The 24,784-nt window shown below is 38.1% G+C and overlaps 1 protein-coding gene across 5 annotated transcripts in view; it reads left to right on the top strand.

Moving 5' to 3' along the window:
• Positions 1-24,784, top strand: part of LOC306853459 (transcriptional regulator ATRX-like) — a 71,869-nt gene that overhangs the window by 19,706 nt on the left and 27,379 nt on the right. For all 5 annotated transcript variants that reach the window (XM_079390890.1, XM_079390892.1, XM_079390893.1 and 2 more), the window contains exons 11-29: positions 3,781-3,926; positions 4,334-4,504; positions 4,574-4,700; positions 8,892-8,991; positions 9,077-9,262; positions 9,372-9,513; positions 10,075-10,184; positions 10,264-10,410; positions 11,218-11,395; positions 11,987-12,124; positions 13,602-13,777; positions 13,857-13,974; positions 17,618-17,748; positions 18,752-18,846; positions 18,935-19,074; positions 20,036-20,186; positions 20,297-20,397; positions 23,710-23,818; positions 24,605-24,782. In XM_079390890.1, the coding sequence (XP_079247016.1) occupies positions 3,781-3,926; positions 4,334-4,504; positions 4,574-4,700; positions 8,892-8,991; positions 9,077-9,262; positions 9,372-9,513; positions 10,075-10,184; positions 10,264-10,410; positions 11,218-11,395; positions 11,987-12,124; positions 13,602-13,777; positions 13,857-13,974; positions 17,618-17,748; positions 18,752-18,846; positions 18,935-19,074; positions 20,036-20,186; positions 20,297-20,397; positions 23,710-23,818; positions 24,605-24,782 (2,644 nt within the window). The remainder of the gene's footprint in view (positions 1-3,780; positions 3,927-4,333; positions 4,505-4,573; positions 4,701-8,891; positions 8,992-9,076; positions 9,263-9,371; positions 9,514-10,074; positions 10,185-10,263; positions 10,411-11,217; positions 11,396-11,986; positions 12,125-13,601; positions 13,778-13,856; positions 13,975-17,617; positions 17,749-18,751; positions 18,847-18,934; positions 19,075-20,035; positions 20,187-20,296; positions 20,398-23,709; positions 23,819-24,604; positions 24,783-24,784) is intronic.

The following is a 24,784-nucleotide window of genomic DNA, read 5'->3' as shown; positions in this document are numbered from 1 at the left end:
TAGATATATTTATCATGTCTGTGAGGCATGTATTTCGGTTCATTTTTGTGAAGCGCTCCTGTTCAAGATAAAAGCACAATGTTTTGTTGATATTGTGAGTGCACACAAATAAAAGTAGACCCTTTACAGTTCAGAATGATGTATTACTCTTATGAGCAAAAATTATGGCGTAAGTTGTTTCCATTGGGAAAAAAAATGCAATTGATTGCGCTGGCGCCTCCATGTCCTGCGCTTTAGCTTCCAATCTCCGCAAAAACTACTGATGCAGCACATTTATCTAGGTTTAACGTTCAAACATTGTTATATGCTTCAACTGTTTTAGTATATCTATAGATTTTATTTTAGGCAAGTCATGATGATTTGAGAAGGCCAAATTGATCAAACATAAGCTATGTTCAGCCTGCCGGTCTGCCGCTTGGTCGTTACTTTAAGAAAGAAAAAACTTATTTAATGAACAAAAAATGCTCCAAAGGTTTTTTCTAAATGATCTTAATAAAAAGCCGGAACGAAATATAAACACTTTGTCATTAGGGCAGGGCTCTAGTACATTTAGTCATTTTGAATGTTAAGTTCTGCTTCTGTAGATATTTTGGTGAAAGTAACTCAAAAGTAATACAGGAGTCATGTAACACATTACAATCCTGACACACTAATATTGTAAGGTAAGGAGTAACAAGTCATCTGTAATGTATTACAGTTTGGAACTAACTTGCACAACACTGTCTTTAAGTCACGTGTTTTCAAATACATTATAAAAAAATGCATTGATATTTGTCAGCCTCAAAAAAAATGAAAAACAAAAGTGCATGCTCAACAAAAATAAAGTGCATCCTCATACCAAGGATAAGTCGCAACACCGGTTATCACTCGCCCACCGCAGCACCGTCCCTCACTGTCATTTAGATTTTTTTTAATAGTAATAAAATCATTTAGTTCAGTTAGAGAACAGACACTACAATTAAAACTGAACGCGGCTGCTCAATGCAGCACACCAAACGAACGACAGTCGCGCATCACAGATCAGATTTCATTCATCACCTGAGGAGAGTGAGTCGAGCTGACTGACGAGAGTGAGGTGAAAAACACAAGACGATGGCAGAAGAGTTTCAAAACTAAATGTAAAAGCGCCTGTTTTAAAATATTTTTGGATTTTGAAAAGCCTGTTGACCTGCCATTTATCTAAAGTGATATTGGGAGGTCTATTTATTTTTTAAACATTCGTTTCTCATTTAGCCTATTTGGTTCCACAGTATTTGCTGATTTTTATTTTATTTAAACTGTGATATTCTTCCCATTATTTTACATCAAGGTATATGCAGTCCGTGCCTCAACTTTCCATCTCACTAAAAAACGCTCTACGTTTTATAATTATTTGTTCCTCAGTCTTTACTGATTTTCAGTTTTGTATAGGCCTACCATGCATATTTAAAACGATCTGTTATCTGTTATTTTATATTAGGCATATAGCATGGTGCATTTTTATTTGTTTTGTTAATAAAAGTTAGCTATATGCTCTATGTTGTAATTGATGCCGAATTGTCATTAATTTAAAAGTGAAAATAAAATGTGCACGGTGCTTTTACAAGCTATTTAAGCAAAGGAAAGTGAGAAAACTCCAGCGAACTAAAACAAACAACTGCTTGACGCCGAATTGCCATTGATTTGAAAGTGAAAATAAAACGTGCACAGTGCTTTTACAAGCTATTTAAAACCGAAGGAAAGAGAGAAGACTCAAACGACGTCCACCCCCCATCCACCGAGGTGATACCGGTAAGGTGTTGACACGCGTCGATTAACCAGTGGGAACATTTCCTCACTGTCACAACCCTACTTGATGCCTTTTTTCCTCCTTTCGGAATCCTTGCTGAACATGCGTTGGAAATAGCAATGGCATTGTCCTCCTCTGCCACCGAGAAAAACTTCCAGACCGGAGAAGACATGTTCGCAAATGATGACGTAATGAGCACAACACATGCTGAGAGTCACTGCAGTTTAAAGCTGCAATCACTTGCACTCCGAAAGAAGATGAATCTCAGATAAATCAGACTGATTGATTGATTTACCAGCAAGCATACTTTATCGGATCTAGTTATCGGATTTAATTTATTTATCGGAGCAATAAAAATGACGTAATTTTCTCTCATATCGGTCGATAATTTATCTGTCCGATAAATATCGGCATCCCTAATAAAGTCAATTATGTATAAGTTGTAAATTCACAATTACTCCTATAAAGGGTTAAGTTTTCGATTCATCAAAATATCCACCATTAGCAGCTATTACAGCTCTGCATCCGAGGTGTCAGTTTATTCAAACATTGACTTGATATACTGTATATTACTCCAAGCCTCCTGAAGGATTGCCCAAAGATGATTCACACTGGTTGGACACTTCTTACGGACATCACGGTCCAGTTCCTCCCATAGTAGCTCAATTGGGTTGAGGTCAAGTGATTGGGGAGGCAGACATGATGCCAGCAGACTGTTTCCTCTCCAAACAGGATTTGCTCAGCTTGGAAGTGTGCTTGGGGTCATTGTCTTGTTGGAAGGTTTAGGAAGGTTGGGGTGTTTCCAAACGTTTGGAGGGCAGAGTACTTGAAAACAAACATAGGTCCTTGAAAGTGCTTGAATTAAATTTGAAATAAATTTAGTTTATTGCGCTATTTCAAAAATTGTCCTATATGTGCTGTCAAAGACAGAAGTTTTAGGAGCTCATTTTTAGTCAATATCTGCAAGACAGACTTTTCAGGATAGGAGATGTACTAAAAATGAACTCCCAAAACTGAACTAAGGAGGAAATGTAGAACTTGGAAAAATAAGAAAAACAGCTTCGTGAAAAGCGTGTACAGTTTAAACGCAAATAGAAAGTCCTATTTGTTAATTTCTTTTCTTTATATTTTTTTGCAGATTTGCACATGTACAAGGTTTGACATATTTAAAAAATATTAGAAATTTTGAGCAGCTGCATTCCTCCTAGGTCAAAGTTGAAAAAAATGGGATTTACAAAATAATTTTGACGAGTTATTTATTAATGAGTAACGTCTCTATTGAGAGTGTGCAAATGTTTAATGCTAACAGGTTTTACGGTGTTATTACAACATTTAACCACTTTTTATTAATTAAAAAATTGCGAAATTCTTACAAATTTAAATCTTGTACAAGAACTACAGCAAAAACCAGTTTGATGCATATTTTATCAATATTTTAGAACTTGTATTTGAATATTACCAGTATTAACTTCAATGGATTTCATTAAATTCCTTTGAACAAGACTGCTCAAAACGGTCTAAATGTATGAAACCTACACATTCAAAACATTATCCTGAAATGTTTAATGTAAATGTCAAGTGAAGTAAAATGTTTAGTACTGTAAGGTCTTTCATGACACTACATGCTGGCGTGTGAATTTGATAGGTGCTTGATATAAAATAAACGGTGCTTAAAGTCCTTGAATCTGGTGTTCATGAAAGAGTGCCTGCCTGACCTTTGGTGAATGAGAAACGAACAAATCACATGCCAAAGAAGGTGGAGCTCCAGAACACACCCGGTGATTGCGTAATCGCCACGGACCAGTGCTAGCTCAAAGGTGTTTAGGAGCCAAAACGAACTTCCCCAGAAGGTTTGCTTTGGTGAGCTGTTTCGAACTGCCAAACAAACTTCGTTTCGGCCTGATTTTGTTCGAAATGACGTCATATCAGTTCGTTCTTTGATTTCGTTTGAAGTATATCGGGGCCTTTATTTTGGCCTTTTGGCCTAATCTTGTTTCTGTCTCTTCTAAAAGAATTGCCAAAAGGATGCTTCTGGCGCAAATCAAAGCCAACTATTCATCTGGAGCTGACAGTTCATCTGATGATGAAAACGCAGACAAAGAGGACGGGGAGTCGCCAAAGAAAAGAAAAGATGGTGCTAAGAAGAGAGACGAGAGTGGTGAGAGTTAGTTTGGACAGGGCTGGGAGATATCATATCTCTCTTTTTTTAATTTTGGCTGAATTGCACAAGTAGCCAATCTGTCAGTACAGAGGTTGTCAGAGCCTCTAACAAAACTAAAACTCTGTGATAACTGTCTCATTTTAAAGCCCTTAATATAAAGCACGTCTCATGCTTGGGATAAACTGGATTATGCACTTTCTTACAGCAGCGCTCACTCTGTGTCCTCCACTATTTTTCAGATGCGCACAAATAAATATAAACAGTATTGCCTCATTCTTATGGCTTTAAACAATATGTCTATATATCATACAGACTTGATATACCGCCCAGCCCTGAGTTCAGATGTAATCCAGTTTAATGCAGATGTGTTCTTGTCATGTATAATGCATTGATGTTTCCTGCAGAAAACGAGGATGAGGATGAAACTTCAGACTCGGGCTCAGATGTTGACGTGAAGAAAGCTGGACGCAGACACCGTTTGTTGAGTAAGAAGTTGACTCTAAGCGAGGGAGACTCTGATGACGAGACCCCAGTCAAAAACAAGAAAGAAGCCAAAAAGAGAGGCAGGCAGAAAGGTCAGTGTCAAGTCTAAACGTGTGACTCTACTGAAGTGTTTAGGGTTTTATCGATGTGTGTTTGTGCAGTGGGCAGCGATGATTCTGCAGACTCTGACTTTGAGCAGTCACGCTCCAGCTCCAGCGAGGCATCAGCGCTCAGTGAGGATGTGAGTGAAGACGCCGATGAAGACAAGAGCAACAAACGCAAAACACGGTAAGGATTGCAGCAGTTTGAGTTTCTCAGCTCAGAGCAGTTCGGTTTTTCAAATCAATTGATTTTGAAATTAAATTTCAGTTCAGAATGTCAGTTTTAAAGACACAATTGTCTTCAGAAACATTTGTTGTTATGCTGGTTGAAAGTCTCTTCACATCCCGACAGCGATCATTAAGTTAAGTGGTCTAAATGTATTTATATGTAAATATTAGTGCTGTCAAATGATTATATATTATAAATAAATATACACAGTACACACACATACTATGTAAACAAAAACATTTATTTTGGATGCGATTAATCATTTGACAGCACTAGTATTTATATATTCTGCAGAAGGCGTAGGACCAAGAACTGTTCGTCCAATCAAAACGCTCGTCCCGAGCATTTTCAGTCATACCTGCCTGTCAACATGTATTTGCATATTTTAGGAGCGATAGAGTAGCTCTCGACAGATTGGTGCTGAAGTGCTTCCAGTGATGCAGATTTGAGTCCCTGACTATCCTGTTTACGAACTAATCAAAAATTGATTAAAAGTGGCTGGCACGATGCTAGGGTGCGCATTATTCTTAGGGCAGGACAGTTTTTATCAACTGGACAGATTTGATCAATTAATTTGAATGTTTTGCCACTGTTTTTATATACATTTATATCATGTTTTTGTGTCTGGTTCAGACTGTCAGCCCAAATCCGATTTTTGTGCAGATCTGCTTGAAATCTGATCGTATTTAAATAGTCTGAACGGCAACAAACTACATGAAATCTGATTTTTGCAAATCCATTTCGAGCCACATTCGTATATGTTTTGGAAACCTATTCAAATCGGATTTAGCCTAGCTTTTTTACATTCTAACGGCACGTAAAACGCAAACACGTCAGAAGTTATGTAGAAAAAATAATGAACGTCTTTGCAGAAACAAGCTTGTGTTGCGACGTGCAAGTCAAGGAGAAAAAGACACTATACTGCTAGAATATGCAACGCTTTGTGTTTTGAAACATCGGAGACGGCGGCACGTGATAAACTCGCACTATCTGCCGCTGCGTCATAAAATGAAATATAAACCAGCGCGACGGCAACATGTTGTCATGCCATAAGACAACATCTGTGCCATCTCAGTTGCTTGTATTACTGCTTGTATTTGATTTGTTTGCACTCCTGTGATATGCAGCTGCAATCGCACACGTCTTGGACTTGGCAAATGTGCAATGTCCATCTAATTGATTATGTATGAAATGATTGTTTATTTGCTATTGTCGTTGTGAAGTGTCCTTAAGCTTGGGAAAGGCACTACATAAATTAAACATTATTATTATTATAATGGCATTGCCATAGAAACCAATGCAGATATTCAGTAAAACGAAAGAGCGCACACCTGATAAACTGATCCCACATATAGTGAGTCCTAGAAACCTATTCACACAGAATGTGTTTTTGTGTTGAAAAACAGTAGATATGGCAGTGGAATGGGAAAAACACAAGGTTATGAGATGCGAGTTGAACTGTTAAAGGGGTTGTTCACCCAAAAATGTAATTTCTGTCATCAATTACTCATCCTCATGTTGATGCAAACCTGTAAGACCTTCGTTCATCTTCAGAAGACGAATTAAGATATTTTATCAGATATCATCGATCCTCTTTCACCTAATATATTAACTTGAAGTACCCTAGAGATTAAAAAACTATTAAATATTTAAGGATCACATTTGCATGTTCATTGGTTCTCTGATGTGGTCACATGACATGCAGGTAAACGCATACAATTATTTTTTTATTTTGATTTGATTTTAAAATTATTTAATTTAACAGTTTTTTAATGATTTATACCCCCTGCAGTTCCTTCAGGAAACCTTGTTATAGTTGGATCTCAGCCAAATATTGTCTGATCCTAACAAAAAAAATAAAATACATCAATGGAAAGCTTATTTATTCAGCTTTCAGGTGATGTATAAATCTCAATTTCAAAAAATTGACACTTAAGACTGGTTTTGTGGTCCAGGGTCACATATGACGTTTAAAACACGTTTGTAATGTACTTGCCTTCATATTTCATGCATCTAATCGGTAAGGATATTTAACAAGTGAATTTGCTTTACACCATGCTGTCCTCTTCATTTATGCTGCTCTTGGAATAGAACTAGATGATTTTGCAAGTTTGTAGTGAAGAGAATGTTGATTGAATTATGTTGAAGGCATTTTTAAGTTCATTAGTTACATTTAAAAAACAAAATCATTCTTGAATCAGTCAGTTGTTCTGAGAAAAAAAGAGAGCTTTTACTTTTGCTGTATTACACTGCAGCAGTCAACACACTGGTGAGCATCTGGTTTGTTAAAGTCCGTCATCTGACTCGAATTCAGCTGAAACGGAGAGGAGCTCAGTGTTTCCGCAGAGCATCACGAGGGGAATCTGTGTTACAATCACTAGACGGTTAATCAGTAACTGGATAAGACTTCCAACCCTGACCTTGATGCAAGCTCTATATATCTCATCACCGTGCACCTGAAATTGTAATGATATATGACATATTTCCATCAAGACCCCTGAAGAACTCACAAATGCATTTTTTATTTTTTTTAAGAAATTAACTTAGCAAGGACTCCATTTCCATTTCAAATAAACACTGTGCTTTTGAACTTTCTGTTCATTACAGAATCCTAAAAGAAATGTTTAATGGTTTCAACAAACAAACAGTATTGTGCAGCACAATGCTATGATAATATTACTGAATATGTTCCAGAAGTAGTATTTGATTCAAATGTGATTTTCTCAGCTTTTTGCTCAAAATGTTGCTTTTTTATGAAACCTACCTACATTTCAAGTATTTATAAAAAGAATGCTTGAAGCTAGAACAGGGATGAGCAACTTTGATATTGACGAGGGCCAGCATTACTAATTAGATTACTAATCCACGCCCACACAGTCTTACTCAATTTCCTTTTTATTGAAGGAAATTAAAGTATAATTAATGCAATTTTTTTTAAAGATTTTAATAACCTGTGCAGTTAATTCAGAACTTTTTGTTGATAGTTGACAGCAGGGGCGGATGGGCCATCTGGCAGACCTGGCATTTTCCCGCTGGGCCGACACATTTTTTGGGCCGGGCCTATACATCTTCTCATACCATATTTGTCTGATCGGCCCATAAAACTCTTAGCAGCCTATAGTTGTTCTGCCTAAATAGTTGACGGCGCTGTGGTCTTTGCGGCTGTTTAATGTATTTGTCAAAAAAAGTCGGTTTAGGATTTTTTCCCCCCAGACAGACCGGCCCATGAGACATTTAATCAGCAGCCCATTGGTTATTTTCTTAATTGACATTGGGCTGACCCAATCACAGCTTTAAACAACTCCCCTTTTGGGCTCGCTCTCTCTCTCTCTCTTTCTCTCTCTCTCTCTCTCTCTCTCTCTCGCTCTCTCGCTCTCTCGCTCTCTCTCTCTCTCTCTCTCTCTCTCTCTCTCTCTCTCTCTCTCTCTCTCTCTCTCTCTCTCTCTCACACTCACACTCACACTCACACTCACACTCACACTCACACACTCACACACACACACACACACACAGTGTATAATACAGTAATAATACTTCGTTACAATAATAAAAATACTTTGAAAAAATATTTTGATCGTATGTAGTGGGCCGATCTGGGCCAAAATGCCAGGGCCGATTTTTTTTTTTTTTTTTTTTTTTGTCCCAGTCCAGCCCTGGTTGACAGCAATATTACCCCAACAAGCCAATGTAAACATCTCAATCACATTGTCTGTAAATTTGCAACAAACAAATATACAGAGATCCTATTTTTTTTTGAGTGAAATTTGAAATTTGAGTGAAAATCCTTAAAAATGAAATGCTTACAAATCAGTCAGCTTTAACCTTCAATATTATAGTAATGTAGTACCAACTGACTCTCATGTACAGCATTAGTTGAGAGATAAAAAATGAGATTAAAAATAGTTGAGAGAATTTTTCCTTGAGAATATTTTGGCATGTACTGTACCTGATATATATCCAAAATAATCGATATTGATCGAATCGAATTGGTAATCAAATTGAATCACATAATTGGAAATTGTGAAATTTGTATCAAAACCCAGCCCTAATTATTAATGATCATGATTTATTGATGCATTTTTACAATGAATGGATTACTTCTCAATGGGGAAACAACACTTATGAAAGAAGCTGTGGTAACACTTGCAGGTCGTCCAATAAAGCTGCCAAGGACCGTGAGAGAAGTTACAAGAAAGAGAAGAAGAAACGACGTCGCATTAAGGTTCAAGACTCCTCGTCCAGTGGCAAGGTACAGTACTGATCTGTTTCAGCACAATAAACACACAAACCATCGGTGTCTCATGTGAAGTGTGTTTGGTTTTTCTGCTCTGCAGAGCGGAGAGGAAGAGGATGGAGAGGATGAAGGAGATGAGAAAGGAACGCCCAAAAATCGCAAGAAGATCCGCAAGATCATTAAAGATGACAATCTGCGGACAGAGACCCGGGATGCGCTGAAGGAGGAAGAGGAGAGGAGGAAACGCATTGCTGAGAGGGAGCGGTTGAGGCAAAAACTACGAGAGGTAGATAACTACAAGATGCAGAAATTTAGGGCTCAGCCTAGCGAAACTGTCCTGCTGTATCAGTTGTCATTTTGTAGGGAAACTCAAAGCTGGTACTCTTTGGTTTCAGACTATTGTGGTGGAGGAGTCATCGCAGGTCGCGTGTCCCATCACCACAAAGCTGGTGCTGGATGAGGACGAGGAGACCAAGGAGCCATTAGTGCAGGTTCACAGGAACCTGGTGACCAAACTCAAACCCCATCAGGTGGATGGTGAGTCTGCAGTCATTCGTTATATGGCTTGCTTTTTTCCAGTTCCAGAAAAACAACTATGCATGACATTTATTTTTTATTTAATGCTTTGTGTAGGGCAGTTTAGTATTTCTGGCTGATAGTATGTCACTGAAAAGGGTTGCCTGAAGTAAATTGATGTTTAAAGCCATCATCAAATCAAAATTGGCCCCATTTCTTTCTAATTAAATGTAAATGGTCTGTCATTTTATATTTTGTTTTTATAATCTTTAAAACTGATTTTCTTACTAATGTAACTAAAGCCCTATTCGGACGGGACTAGTTTTACAAGGGGGGTCATTTGAGAAAATTGTGTTTCACAGACTTGCAATTTTTTTGCAAAATTTGCAATTTTAATCCCATCTGAATCTGCCACGTCTGTGTTTTTCGGACAGACGTGGTGATCAGTGATCCTCTAAGAAAACTAATCTCATTTTTCATGCATTTATTTAGGTCATCATAACTATGTCCTTTTGTAAATGGAGGACGCATGGAAAAACATGCCCACTAAGTGATGGCTTTGTGTTGTTCTTGTGTTTGCAGGTGTGCAGTTCATGTGGGACTGCTGCTGTGAGTCAGTGAAGAAGGTGGAGAAGTCTGCTGGCTCCGGCTGTATTCTGGCCCACTGCATGGGGCTGGGAAAAACTCTCCAGGTAACTGTGAAAGAATGAACTGTTTTGTGATTGTTGTAGATGTAGTGTTTGACTCTGCTGTTCTCTTGTCGTCCTGCAGGTGGTGACGTTTCTCCACACTTTGCTGCTGTGTGAGAAGATGGACTTCAGCACAGCTCTGGTGGTGTGTCCTCTCAACACTGTGCTCAACTGGCTCAATGAGTTTGAGAAGTGGCAGGAAGGCCTGACGGACGAGGAGAGTTTAGAGGTAGAGTTTTGGTATTGCATCACGTAGATCTTCCCATTGCTCATTACCATCATTAATTATTCACAAGGGTGCATTTGAAACTGTATTGCATCATGAATATTACAAATAAAGACAAATGTATTTTGAAGTGACCATTATTGCATGTAATGTGTACTTCAGAGAAGTAAAATGGGGGATACTTGCATGCTGTGGCATTATCATTCATTAGTGCACATTCCTAATTTAATTATAAATTAAACCTGTTTAACAAATGCAAGTTTTGGTGCTTTGCTCTTAATACATATGTGACCCTGGACCACAAAACCAGTCATAAGGGTCAATTTTTTAAAATAAAAATTTACACATAATCTGAAAGCTGAATAAATGATCTTTCCATTGATGTATGGTTTGTTTGGACAATATTTGTCTGAGATACAACTATATTAAAATCTGGAATCTGAGGGTGCAAAAAAATCAAAATATTGAGAAAATCTCCTTTAAAGTTGTTCAAATGAAGTTCTTAGCAATGCATATTACTAATCAGAAATGAAGTTTAGATATATTTTCAGTAGGAAATTTACAAAATATCTTCATGGAACATGATCTTTACTTAATATCTTAATGATTATTGGCATAAAAGAAAAATGGATCTTTTTGACCCATACAATGTATTTTTGGTTATTGCTACAAATATACCCCAGCGACTTCAGACTGCTTTTGTGCTGCAGGGTCACATATTTGTCGAATATAAAAAAAAAAATCAAATTTCTTTTGAGTTGTTGACATTTAATCTGACTGTATGTCGGTGTGTTTTCGCTTGTGTTTCAGGTGACCGAGCTGGCCACAGTCAAGAGGCCTCAGGAGAGAGCGTACGCGTTACAGCGCTGGCAGGAGGATGGCGGCGTCATGATCATAGGCTACGAGATGTACCGCAACCTCACGCAAGGACGAAACATCAAGAGCAAGAAGCTGAAAGAAACCTTTCAGAAAACTCTGGTTGATCCAGGTGAAGTTACTGCATTAGCAAAGCGCCTCTGCTCACGTGATTAAAAATGTTTTGATTTCCAGCCTACTGAAATCAGTCAAATAGTCATGGACAAGTCAGGATTTATTTTATTTAGTGCTGTCAAATTAATCGCATTCAAAATAAAAGTTTTCGTTTACATAATATATGTGTGTGTACTGTGTATATGTGTTTTTATATATATATATACACACACACACACACAAACACATGCATGTGTATATATACAGAAAAATGTTGTTTATATATTAAATGTATTATAATATAAATGATTTAAATATACATATATGCATGTAAATATTTTCAAAATATATACATGCATGCGTGTGTATTTATATATACATAATAAATATACACAGCACCCATACATGTATTATTTAAACAAAAACTTTTATTTTGGATGTGATTAATGGTTTGACAGCACTAATAAATATACAGTTTTGTACAGTAAAATGTTTAATTTTGTGAAAGCTATTGTGTGTGTTGATCAGAATCTATGGGAGCGCTGCATATCAGTACTAAACTCATTCAGATGATGGACATGAACTGAATGGATGATGTTTTGATGTGCAGGTCCGGATTTTGTCATCTGTGACGAGGGTCACATACTGAAGAACGAAGCGTCTGCGGTCTCCAAAGCCATGAACTCCATCAGGACTCGACGGCGAGTGGTGCTGACAGGAACTCCACTGCAGAACAACCTGATCGAGTGTGAGTGACGCTGCTGCTGGTGGTTGACCTATAGGGTTTTTATTTATGCATGTATACATTAGGGCTATCAGTTTAACACGTTAACTTAATTAGTTATTTAAAAAAAATACCACGATTAAAATGTTTTAATGCAGTTAACGCACTGGCCCCACCCCCAGACCTCTACGTCATCTTATATTTCATACAGTTGATAAATGTGATCAATAGAAAGGGACTTTGATATGATGAAGTGCAACAGCTCCATAAATGCAGTTATGCCCTATAATTCAAGATACTAGGGCAAAATGCTCCTGTATGAGTGTTTGTCTCATATGTATATGATAAGCGATATCACACGAGCCGCAGAGAGGAATCACACGAGTGCTGTTTGTGCCAAATGTGATTTTTAAACAAGTTCAGTAAATATGAAGTTGATATTGTGTTATATTTTAAACACAATATTGTCTGTTTTTGCTCAGTTTTGCCAACAAAAATGTTACCTATAAAGCCACAGCAGAATTGTTGTGCATCTCAACACAGCGGTGTTTAGTTTCTGAATGAATCCGTGAATTTGAGCGAATCGTGTGAATCAATGATTCAAAGCTCCACTCATAAAGTGAGCCATTTACTCCATTCCTGAATGAATCAGCCGTTTGAACGAATCCAATCATAAAGACATTTACTGCCACTTGCTGGCAGTTTTAGTTTCTTATTTGGAGTATTATTTCATTTAAAAAAATTAAAAAATTAAAAAAGGGGCAAAAACGGGTATTTTGAAGGCTGTTGGTAACAAAGCTGTTTTGGTTACCAATGACTTCCATTGCATGAACAAATAAAACAAAAAATCTTCTTTTGCGTTCCACAGTTTATGTTAGGCCGTTGTAGCCTAAACGTGTAATAACTTTTATGTTGAATCAAATCAAATATTTCTTTCTAAAGCTACTATTTGAAATGTCTCAATACTTTCTCATTTAACACAAAAATAGCTTTAAATAATCTTTTGGGGGTAGTTTCACAGTCAAATGAAGTTTGCAAATAATTTGATTAATCGATGCATAATGTAATTAATTAGCTCGACTGACAGCCCTAGTATTTCTTTCTTTATTGGCCGGCAACTTGAGAGTGGAGTAGGCAGTAAAAAAGAAAAAAATCGAACAATTGGATGTGGTTATCAGCCAATGCCATCATTTTAAAATTCCCAAATATCAGCTGCTAGATTACTAGTTACTAAATTCTAGGTGATTGCTTTAGGAAAAAAACATTAAGACTCAACCTCCAACTGACTCTAAACATTCTGTGCTTCTTGACTCCCAGAAACTGCACTGCAGCTAGTCGAGTCAGATTTCTATCCAATCTGGAGTATTGTGTGTGCTTTATGTTTCAGGTGGCTATGGCTAGTTAATGGTCGTGCCACTGAGGTGGAAAGCACGTCATTCTGAATGTGGAAAGACATCTTGAATTACGATGAGGGAGTGAAAGTGTCATTTTCTCCCCTCAGATCACTGTATGGTGACCTTCATCAAGGAGAACCTGCTGGGATCAGTGAAGGAGTTCAGAAACCGCTTCATCAACCCCATCCAGAACGGCCAGTGCGCCGACTCCACGTTCACTGATGTCCGAGTCATGAAGAAACGCGCACACATCCTCTACGAGATGCTGGCAGGATGCGTCCAAGTAAGACAAAACACCACAGCCGGTGCATTCAGAGCTAGTTTATGATGAACAGACTTGTAAAACTGGTTGTCTTCCACAGAGAAGAGACTATTCTGCTCTTACAAAGTTCCTGCCACCAAAACACGAGTATGTGCTAGCGATACGCTTAACACCCATTCAGTGCAAGCTTTACCGGTACTACCTGGATCACTTCACAGGTACGATCTACATTATATTCACTTCAGTTTATTTCACATTTGCTCTGTTAAAGATGGCTTGAAATCGAATTTTTCCTAATTATTTCCAAAATGATTCGAACACTCGTTTTGTCAGCAGCTGAAATTGGTTTTAAGTCAGTTATTTCTGTCTTTTTCTGCAGTTTGTCAGTAGGACATATCAGTTTATATTTCCAAACATTCATTTTGCCATTAATTGTAATAATTCAATTCAAGTTTATTTTTTTTTTCCCACAATGCAAATTGTTGCAAAGCAGCTTTACAGAAAATGTAAGTTTCTGCATCATATTTAGTAATAGTTTATCAGTGGTGACTATCTCAAGTTGATGTGGACATGGCAGAAATGTACGGTAAAAATCAAGCTGTTAATGTCATGCAATCAAACAGACGGTGAACACTATTAACAGCGATGATTATATGTTGCGATCAAACCTATAGCAAGATTTGGTAGTTTTGTGTGTTGTCTGAGGGCTGGCATCATCGCTTCTCAGGTGGGGACAATAATCCAGAGAGATTTTTAAGATCTGATCATCATTCAGTCTGTCTGGAATGACATGAAGAAACTGAGACAGACTCAATCCAGAAGAACTGTCTCCAAGATGCTTCAAGAAACCTCCTGCAAAGCTACAGTGCTGTTAAAAGATTTAGGCACTTGTGTAAAAATACTGTAAAATGAGGATGCTGTCAAAATAATGTCTTAAATAGATTTTCTTTATCAATTTACTATCAAATAAATTAAATCAACATTTGTTGTGAGCATCGTTTGTGTGTAAAGCAGCTTTTGTCCTCGGTGCACTTGAGCAGAGTTTCTCAGGAGCTTTGCAGGAGCTTTCTTGAAGCAGAGACACAGTTCTTCTGGATTGAGTCTGTCTCAGTTTGTTCTGTTTCTTCATGTCGTTCCAGACAGACTGATGATGATGATCAGATCAGATCTCAAACATCTCTCTGGATTATTACAATTGATGGCTAAATGAATGTTTAGACATGTAAACTGATATTTCCTACAGACACATTACAGCAAAAGATATAAACTACTGACTTAAAACCATTTTTAGCTGCTGAAGATACTAGTGTTCTAATCATTTTGTCCACCACTGTATGTCTCTGCATTTAACGGGGCAAATAGACATAACAGGCCTTGTGAACAGTAAAAAAACAAAAACGTTTTGATGATTAAAATCCATCTATCTTCTGCTTAATGTAAAATATTCCTGAGTGAAACTGAATATTAAGTTAAATGCCTTGTCATGTTGAGCTCTAATTGTCAAATATGCGTCATGCAGTCTCTCAGCTTAAACCCTGAAACAGGAGTATGGAGATTAGAGTCTCCTGAGGTGAAACCAGTCTTCACCCCCAGCTCTCATTTTTTCAATTAAGTGGTTTAGCGGTGTTCTAGCTCAGGCTGTGATTGTTCTGAAGCAGCTCCGCAGCTGGGAGAGGAAGAACGGCAGCTGGCACCAGGCCGCCGGCCGATCTGAACCAATTCCCACGTCCTTATCTAATGAAGAGAATTTCCCAGCCAGAGGCTCATTAGGCCGGCTTTCCTCTGAGCCCGCTGCTATGCTGCTGCGCTGCTGTTGTGGCTGTGGCTGCAGACCCCCAGAGACCACCAACCAGACACTGTCTTTGCCTTAATGCTTGCGCTTTTGTCCTGGTGGCCTGCTTTCCCCAAACCCTGATCCAATTTCATGCTGCATTGAGGTGAACTCGCATTCGGCGTTTTAGACTGTGTTAAAGCTGCTGTGATTTATTATTATTATTATTTTTTTATTATTCTTCAAATACTATCCCAGCTTCGTATGCAGCGATGACTCTTTGTCCCTGTTTATACTTTATTAGGATGTGTAAATCTGATGAGGAATAAATAAAACCGCTAGATTATTAAAAACATTGATAGTTTTGAAAAATAAACTTTTGAATGAAATAAGATTCCTAGGAATGCTATAATATTAGTCACTAATGATGTGCATTGCTGCGATCACCTAGACTTTGTGCATGTGCAACATGTAATGCATCCAAAATGCAAAAATATGCTTTCTAACTCCACTTTACTGCAATCCTGCAGATTTAAAGTTTGTGTTGAGGTCACACCAATCTTCAATTAGTCACAAGCCTTCACGTTATAAATTCATAGGTCACTTAACTTGAATTTTGGAAAAGCAGCAAAATTCGTATGAGCTTGCATTTCCTGTCTCACACATTTACCTGAATATGAATGGAAAGCGTGGTGTGACTGACTGAGCTGAGCCAGAAGAGTGAATGAGCAACAGTACACTGAAGTGCTTTGCTAGTGGCTTAACCAAATGCCTCCTATATGATATTAATATCAGATATATATATATATATATATATATATATATATATATATATATATATATATATATATATAGCACAACATAAGCATAATATTACAGCTTACTACATCTGCACAAAAGGATGCAAATGCACAAGTTGACCGTGCTAGTCAAAATGTTTACCTTCTATTGTAGATATGCTCTTCCTGTAACAATGCATGTATACTCCCACTGAAGTGCCTTTATTAATTCAGCTAGCTTTTAGTTTGTGTTGCAGCCCAGCAATGCAGCATTTAATTAAAACATGGCACCGGTGTTATTGCTGCTGCTCATCATTGCTCTTTATAATGCACAGGATGTCTAACTGCAATGTTTGCTCTCCTCCATTGAGCTTCAAAATACAGAATTGTGTGTATAATTTGAGTTGCAGCTGTAGTGTCTTGTCTAGTGTAAGGACAGGGATGCTTCAGGTTCTTGAGAGCATTTGATTGAGCTTAAAATCTGGTGAGAAGCTGATGTACAAATCGTTGATCCACATTGGTGTTAGAGAGGCTGTATATTTTGAATGTGTATAAATGCAAATTTTGTCATTGTTTCGAAACTCTAGCTTATAAATAAAGTTAAGACTCGCATAATCATACTAACAGCAAAAAACCTTTGATTTCTAGGGACGGCTAAAGCACAATTTACAACATTGTGTTACAGTAGCATTCTCAATATAATGTTATGACCATATAATGTTGTGTTTTCATTATCAAAGGGACTTCAGTCATTACTACATGCCATAGATTCACATCAGTCCTCTAGTCTGGGTGGCATAATGTTCTAATGGTAACCAAACAGACCTCAGGATAACACACAAAATGCAACCACAACTAATCAGAATTATTATTTATATTCAAGTCACGCAATCATCGCTTTCATGATGGATTATCACTGTCGCTCAGTTGCTCGTGCATATCTCTTCAGGCCCTGTGCAATGTTCAGTATCCTAGTGTTTCTTTTTGAACACAGCAGGCATTTGTTTTGCAAATCTGCTCGGTGAACTGTGAAAGTGACACACAGCAGTTTTAAGATGTTTGTAGCAAAGCCTTTCTTGCAAAGGCATGTTTTTTTGTGGTTTTTGAGAGGAGGATTTTGTTGCATTGCTTTTGTAAGCATCAGTGTGAACGCAGGCAGCGTGAGCCTCTCACAGCGCTAAGAGCTTGTTTACCTGCTCCGTTAATCCTCTGGGCTAATCTGAATTCAGGATTTAGGGTGGTGCGCCGTGCTCTGGCACGCTGGGATGGAAACCGTGCCAGCGGCGGCGCTAAACGTCTCCCTCTGAACAGGTGTCGGTTCTGCATTGGAGAGTGGACGAGGCCGCGCTGGGACCAAACTCTTCCAGGATTTCCAGATGCTCAGCAGAATCTGGACCCATCCGTGGTGCCTCCAGCTGGACTATATCAGTAAAGAAAACAAGGTGAGGGGAATAAAGACAGCGGACGGCGGACTTCTCTGAAAACACAACCCTGGGGGAATTTACTTGAGGGGGAACGTTCCCTGAAGTCATCGCTTTCTGTGCACATACAGGATGCCAGACCCAGAAAAATGACTAGGCAGCCAAATGATGTTCTTTACTTGCCAAAGAAGCACTTTTGTACATGCTCAGGTTCACATTATCTATCCCAAGTTCATTATGTTAAGCTTTAGAAAACTAGACAATCCCTTAGATTTACAGCATTTAGATTTGCAGCACCGAAACATGAAAATTCTGTCATCTTTTCACCGTCCAGAAGACTTTGGTTAACCTCAGAAATACAGATATGTTTAACGAGACCCCTGTGTCTCTATTCAAATGCCAGGTCACCAAAATGGTCATAAATCTGCCCTAAACGAATCCATCTGAAAAGAGACGGTTGCTTTTGAAAATAAAAACTTGATCTATTCATCTAAATAATGATTGACAAACATGCACACAGAAGCCTAAAAGCCTAAATTAAGCCTTGCATTAAACCGCTTGATTCATACGGGTTTAATTGAGTCTTTTGGATGTTCAAAAGTTTGGTTACTTAGACTTTCAGTTGAGGTTTCATTAAAAATATTGGTAACACTTTAATTTAGACCTATTCTCAGTATTAACTAGTAGCTTATTAGGATGTATATTACTAGCGTATTGGCTGTTTATTAGTACACACAAAGCACGTTAATGCCTTGTTCTGCATGACTATATTCTAGATCATTTAATACTACCCAATACCTACATTTAACAACTACCTTAATAACTATTAATAAGCTGCAAATTAGAAGTGTATTGAGGCAAAAGTCATAGTTATTAGTGAATAAGTGTTCCCCAATCTAAAGCGTTAGCAAAATATCTTAATTTGTGTCTTGAGGTTTGGAACGAGATAAGGTTGATTAAATGATGACAGAATTTTTATATTTGGTTGAACAATTGCTCTGTTTTTTTCTCTTCACACTAACAGGGATACTTCGACGAGGACAGTATGGAGGAGTTCATAGCCTCAGAGACAGAGGAGTCCTCCATGAGTTTGACCTCTGAAGATGAGAAGCCCAAAAGGTTTGAGATGAGTCTTTACTCTTTCTTGATAACCGTCCTGTTTGCTGCCTGTATAATGACTGATCTGGTTCTCTAAACCCCCGTACAGAAAGAAGAAACGAGGCAAAGGGAAAGAGCAGAGCTCAGACAAGTCCGACAGCGATGACCTGGAAGTGATTAAGGAGTGGAACACCAGCTCTCGTGGAGGAAACCCTGAGGGGCGCAACAGAGCAGAGCCTGTGGAAGAGGGTACGACTGAGCTTACTCACTAAATCATCTCTTCAGATAGGCGTAAAGCAGTGCTGTTGTTACTAATAATGGTTAAAGGGGTAGCTCAGCTGAAAATGAATATTCTGGCATCATTGGAACAATCCTCAAGTTCTTCCAAACCTGAAAGAAGATATTTTCAAGAATTTTGGTAACTAGGGCTGGGATGATCAATTGAGATTTTTCGAATGCATTGCGATTCTGAGCTTAGATTTTAACAGCAGATGGCGCTCTAATCTAGTTTTTATCCGCACACTCAAATACTGATGATGAAGAGCGCTGAAGTGTTAGGTGAGTCTGTAATTTCACCTGAACACCCTTGTAATTCACTTCAACCTTTTCAAATTTTCTGAATGATTATTTTAGGTTCAGGTGTGTGTAAGGATTTGGAGACAAGCAGAGAACTGCTGTTTCTGAAGCATGCAGCGCCATCTGCTGTTCAAAACTAAGATCAGCATCGACTCAAGAAAGAATCGCCATGCATTCAGAAAATCTCAGAATCGATGCTGAATCATTTCTCGACTCGCAATGCTTCGATTATTTTCCCGGCCCTATCGGTAACCAAACAGTTGACAGTAGCCATTGACTTCCATAGTATTTTTTCCACACTATGGAAGTCAATGGGGACCAGCTACTTTTTGGTTACCGACATTCTTCAAAACATCTTTTTGGTTTTAGCAGAAGAAAGAAACTCTGAGGTTGAGTAAATGATGGCATTGTTGTGTGGACTGTCTTATCAACAGACTTTAATTGGCCGATTTTCTTTTTTTTTTTTAATGATTAGTTTTATTATTATTATTATTATTATTATTGATTATAATGATGTTGGTAGATTTTGGACCTGACACTAGATGCAATGAAACATTGGATCTGAGATCCCTGCATTGCACGTCGTTTTCACGTATGGCCACAACAGTGTGTGTATCTGTGATGTTTTCCTCAGTTCGGGCGTCGAACTCAAGTCCTGGCAGCCCATCGCCTGACTGGTACAAAGAGTTTGTGACCGAGCCAGATTCTGAAGTGCTGGAGCATTCTGGGAAAATGGTGCTTCTTTTTGAGATCCTCCGCATGGCTGAAGAAGTGGAAGAAAAAGTGTGAGTGAAGTTTTGTCAGAGTAGCAAACAGTTCTTCCTCCAGCTCAGAATTCATTGTCTTCTGTGTCATTCAGTCATGTGTGTGATGGTCACGTGTCCTGTGTGCTCAGGTTGGTGTTCAGCCAGTCTCTCATTTCTCTGGACCTCATTGAAGACTTCCTGGAGTTAGCAGGCAGAGCCAAAGAGGAAGGGAAGCTTTCGCCGTACAAAGGTCAGGCGCTTTTAGCAGTGTTTTCCTCCGCCTTAATCACGCTGCTTTCTAATCTGTTTGATTTTCTTGCTGGAGATTTCTGCCACTCAACGTCTGCATGACTTAATAAATTATCTTACAAATAATAACAGGATATTGTATTAATTGTATTGTGCAGTGCATGATTTTAAATTCTTACTGCATCAGCATGAAATCTAAACTCTAGTGCTGTCAAACAATGAATCGCATCCAAAATGAAAGTTTTTGTTTACATAATGTATGTGTGCTGTTTTATTATGTGTATATAAATACACACACATGCATGTGTATGTATTTCAGAATTTTTTTTTTATATATTAAATACATTTATTTATAAGATAAATTATATGAATATAAATATATATATTTTCAAAATATATACTGCAGGGCTCGACATGAAGCCTTGACATGTTTTTCTTTTTGGTGTGAATGTAATCCATTCTGAAGCAATCAGTGCTCTATCAAGTCTTACATTTATCTTAGCATATTTGTGATATTTCCAGGCCCGGATTGGCTAATCGGGAGCACCGGGAGGATTCCCGGTGGGCCGGTCTGTTTTTTTTTTTTGTGTTGTCATGCCACTGGGTTGATGCTGTCCTTAGACGGCCTGCACTCATAGCAGCCCTTATTATTATTTTCACCAGACCATATCAATAACAAATTCTCAATTGATAAATCATTCTTTTTGTGCAAATCATTGTTTTGTGAAGTAGCGGTTTGAGGAAGGCTTTAAGACCAAGCGGAATCCTCTGCCGGCTGCTCCTGCTTCACAGCGAGCGGGACTCGTGCTAACTGCACCCTGCACCGTCCGCGTTTTGACTCTGCCAAATCAGTTTTAGCCAATGCAAACACCTTCTTGATCATGAGATCAACATTTAGCAAGGCAGGAAAACATTCAATCTACCTGAGGGAAGATATCTTTCATTGTAATACTATTAAATCGAGAGAGAGTGAGAGAGAGAGAAATAAAAATACATAAAAAAATAAATAAATAAACTTCTGGTAGCCTATATTGGAGAGGTGTGTCCATGTAGATGAGCGAATAAATGTGCATCTTAAGTGGCGCGTGGCGTTATTTTAACGCGTGGTGGCGTCTGCCGTTAACTTATCGCCTAACGGCGCTTATTTAACGGCTGGTGGCGTTATGAAAACGGTGTATTAATATTGATACGGCGGTGAAAAGCAGGCGAATTCTGAACCATATGGCTTTCCATAGTTGTGAAGCGAATTTCACGCGCGAATGAAGCGAGTAAACTCAAAATGTTCAAGCGTCCAACTACGCGCTAATAGCGCGATTTATTCACGCAAGTCGCGTCTGGTGTGAACGCACTGTAAGGCTGAAAATTAGTCCCACTCCAGCCCTGGATATTTCCCTTAAATTGATTTCTAGGACACTTTTTAACTTTATGAAGTGCAATATTTTCCTAACCTTACTAAATGCACGTGTCATTTATGTCAAATTCTTAAATTTGATCAATTCAGTTAGAATAATTAGACTCTGTATGGTTGTTACCATTCAAATGAAATCATTATCAACAAACTCCATCTTTCCACTGCAGAGGAAACACTGAAGCTGCATGGAAAGTGCCATTTAGATGTATTTACTCAGACTGTTTAATGAAGATGATAGGCTCCATCAATGCATTTACACAGTACAATTGCAAATGCATAAATAATGTTATAAGAATAAACGTTTCACTTTTTTAACATATAGGCTTAAATATGAAACGTTGGAAAATGCAACGATAGGCCTACTTTTAATATGAAAGCAAACCACCAGTAGGTGGCAGCAAGTCACTGTCTTAATGAGCGAGTCATTGATTCAACCGATTCGTTCAAACAGCTAATTCATCTTTATGAATGGCTCACTGAATCATTGACTCACCCGATTTGTTCAAAAATGCTGAATCGTTCAGTAACGAAACACCGCTGTGCGACTGTTCTGCTGTGGCTTTGCTTAGAACTGTTTTCGTTAGCCAAAACGGTCAGTTAATATTAACTACTTGTTTATTGAACTACTGATATATAAAATCAATGTCACATTTGCAATCGAGATGGTGCTTGGTCGTGTGATGTTGCTTACCTATATTATATGTTAGTCCTATATAAAATCGCAGTGTGTTTGTTTCTTTGTGTGTAGCGCCTAGTTTTGATTTCTCCGTGAGTCAGATAGGCTGCATGAGCCTCAACTGATGCAACCTTGATACTGTCACTACATTATCTGTCATCAGTCACAGTTTACACTGAAAGTAACACAATCAGAATCGTTCTTACCAAAGTTTCAGTGCTGCTCTGGTTATTGTTTGTTATTGATGTTTTAATCAGGTAACTTGTCCGTTTGACAGCACTACACTCACACTAGTTGGTTTTGTTGCATGTATTCATGGTCTTATTGTACGCAATGAGTTAGTCCATACGTCCAAACAGAAAAAAATGTTTTAACTTTTCAAATATAATGACTTGTTCCGTGTCTTATACGACTTTCTCTTTTGTCTGTCTTGACTTCATGGTTTGTACGGTGGCCCATGTTTTGAGTGTTTTTTTTTTTATGTTTATGGCCAATCCTGAAGTTTTTATTTGAATTATATTTGCTGTAAATTTAACATTAATTTCAGCAAACATGAGAGCACTGATCCAGTGAGTGCAAACTGTGGTTGCAAGTGGAAACGCGTCTGATATTTGCGCACACATCTGACACCGATCTGGCTTAAGTGCCCGCAGAAACACACAAATATGCGGAGGTAAACATAAAGCCTCTGGAATAAGGTCACGGTCCTAATTAAACCCTCGCAGCTGTTTTTACTTTCATTTTCAAAATGATTAGGCCTTTTTTATTTTGCAAAAAAATGTTAGCTTAAGGCTTTGCAATTTGTAATGAAAAGATCACAGAGGAATAATTGGAAACACATTGAGATGTTAGATATGAGCACGAGTGTAGGAGGCCACAATATTAATTGCTGAACATGAGTTCTTTGGGGTTTGCCACCTATGTAGGGTACATACTTCACCCTGAGCTCTCCGTGTACAGCACATTTACATTTATTCATTTAGCTGACGCTTTTATCCAAAGCGACTTACAATTGCTATATATGTCAGAGGTCGCACGCCTCTGGAGCAACTAGGGGGTTAAGTGTCTTGCTCAGGGACACATTGGTGTCTCACAGTGGATTCGAACCCGGGTCTCTCACACCAAAGGCATGTGTCTTATCCACTGTGCCATCACCACCCACACAATACCAGGGCTATATGCTAGAATCTGATTGTTGACTGGCTGTGCTGATGTTCTTTCTCAAGGTGAGGGCAAGTGGTTCAGAAACATTGACTACTATCGTCTAGACGGTTCAACGAACGCCATGACCAGGAAGAAATGGGCAGAGGAGTTCAATGACACTACTAATGTTCGGTAAATACACCCTTTATTTTCCCTTTAGAGTGTCAAACAGTGGAGCTGTTTCTCGTTTTTCCATGCGTGTCAAGCCCTTGGAATGATCTGCAAGATTCCCCTTTCTTTCAAACATAGATGACCCTGGAGCACAAACACAGTCTTAAGTCGCTGGGGTATATGTGTAGCATTCACCAAAAATAAATTTTATGGGTCAAAATTATTGATTTTTCTTTTATGCCAAAAATCATTAGGATATTAAGTAAAGATCATGTTCCATGAAGATATTTTGTAAGTTTCCTACCGTAAATATATCAAAACTTCATTTTTGATTAGTAATATGCATTGCTAAGAACTTAATTTGAACAACTTTAAAGGAGATTTTCTCAATATTTAGATTTTTTTTGCACCCTCAGATTCCAGATTTTCTAATAGCTGTATCTCGGTTGTATCCAAATATTGTCCGATCATAACAAACCACACATTAATGGAAATATTATTTATTCGGCTTTCAAATGATGTATAAATCTCAATTTAAAAAAATTTAAATGCATTTTTAATGCATGTAGAAAACTCTTATGAAGTGAACTCACTTAGTATAATTTTGCCAGAAAAAGTTTTAGATTTTTTTATATTAACGTAAAAAATCTTGTGTAATGTATAACGTGTGTGTGTGTGTGTGTGTTTGTTTGCTAGTTTGTATTTTCTGATTTGTTCTTGCCATGAAAATAGCCTAAGATGCTGACATGGCATTAAATAAATATATACTACTACTGTGTCAAGCGCTTGTGTTGTTCTTCTCCTCAGGGGTCGATTGTTCCTCATCTCAACCAGAGCTGGTTCTCTTGGGATCAACTTGGTAGCTGCAAACAGGGTCATCATTTTCGACGCCTCATGGAACCCATCCTACGACATTCAGAGTATTTTCAGAGTCTATCGCTTTGGCCAAGTGAAGACTGTGTTTGTCTACAGGTTTTTGGCTCAGGT

The sequence above is a fragment of the Barbus barbus genome, assembly GCF_936440315.1.
Source record: "Barbus barbus genome assembly, chromosome: 33".
In the NCBI taxonomy this organism is placed as follows: Eukaryota; Metazoa; Chordata; class Actinopteri; order Cypriniformes; family Cyprinidae; genus Barbus; species Barbus barbus.
The sequence above is the reverse complement of the archived record's forward strand: the minus strand, read 5'-3'. Positions and strand labels throughout refer to the sequence as shown.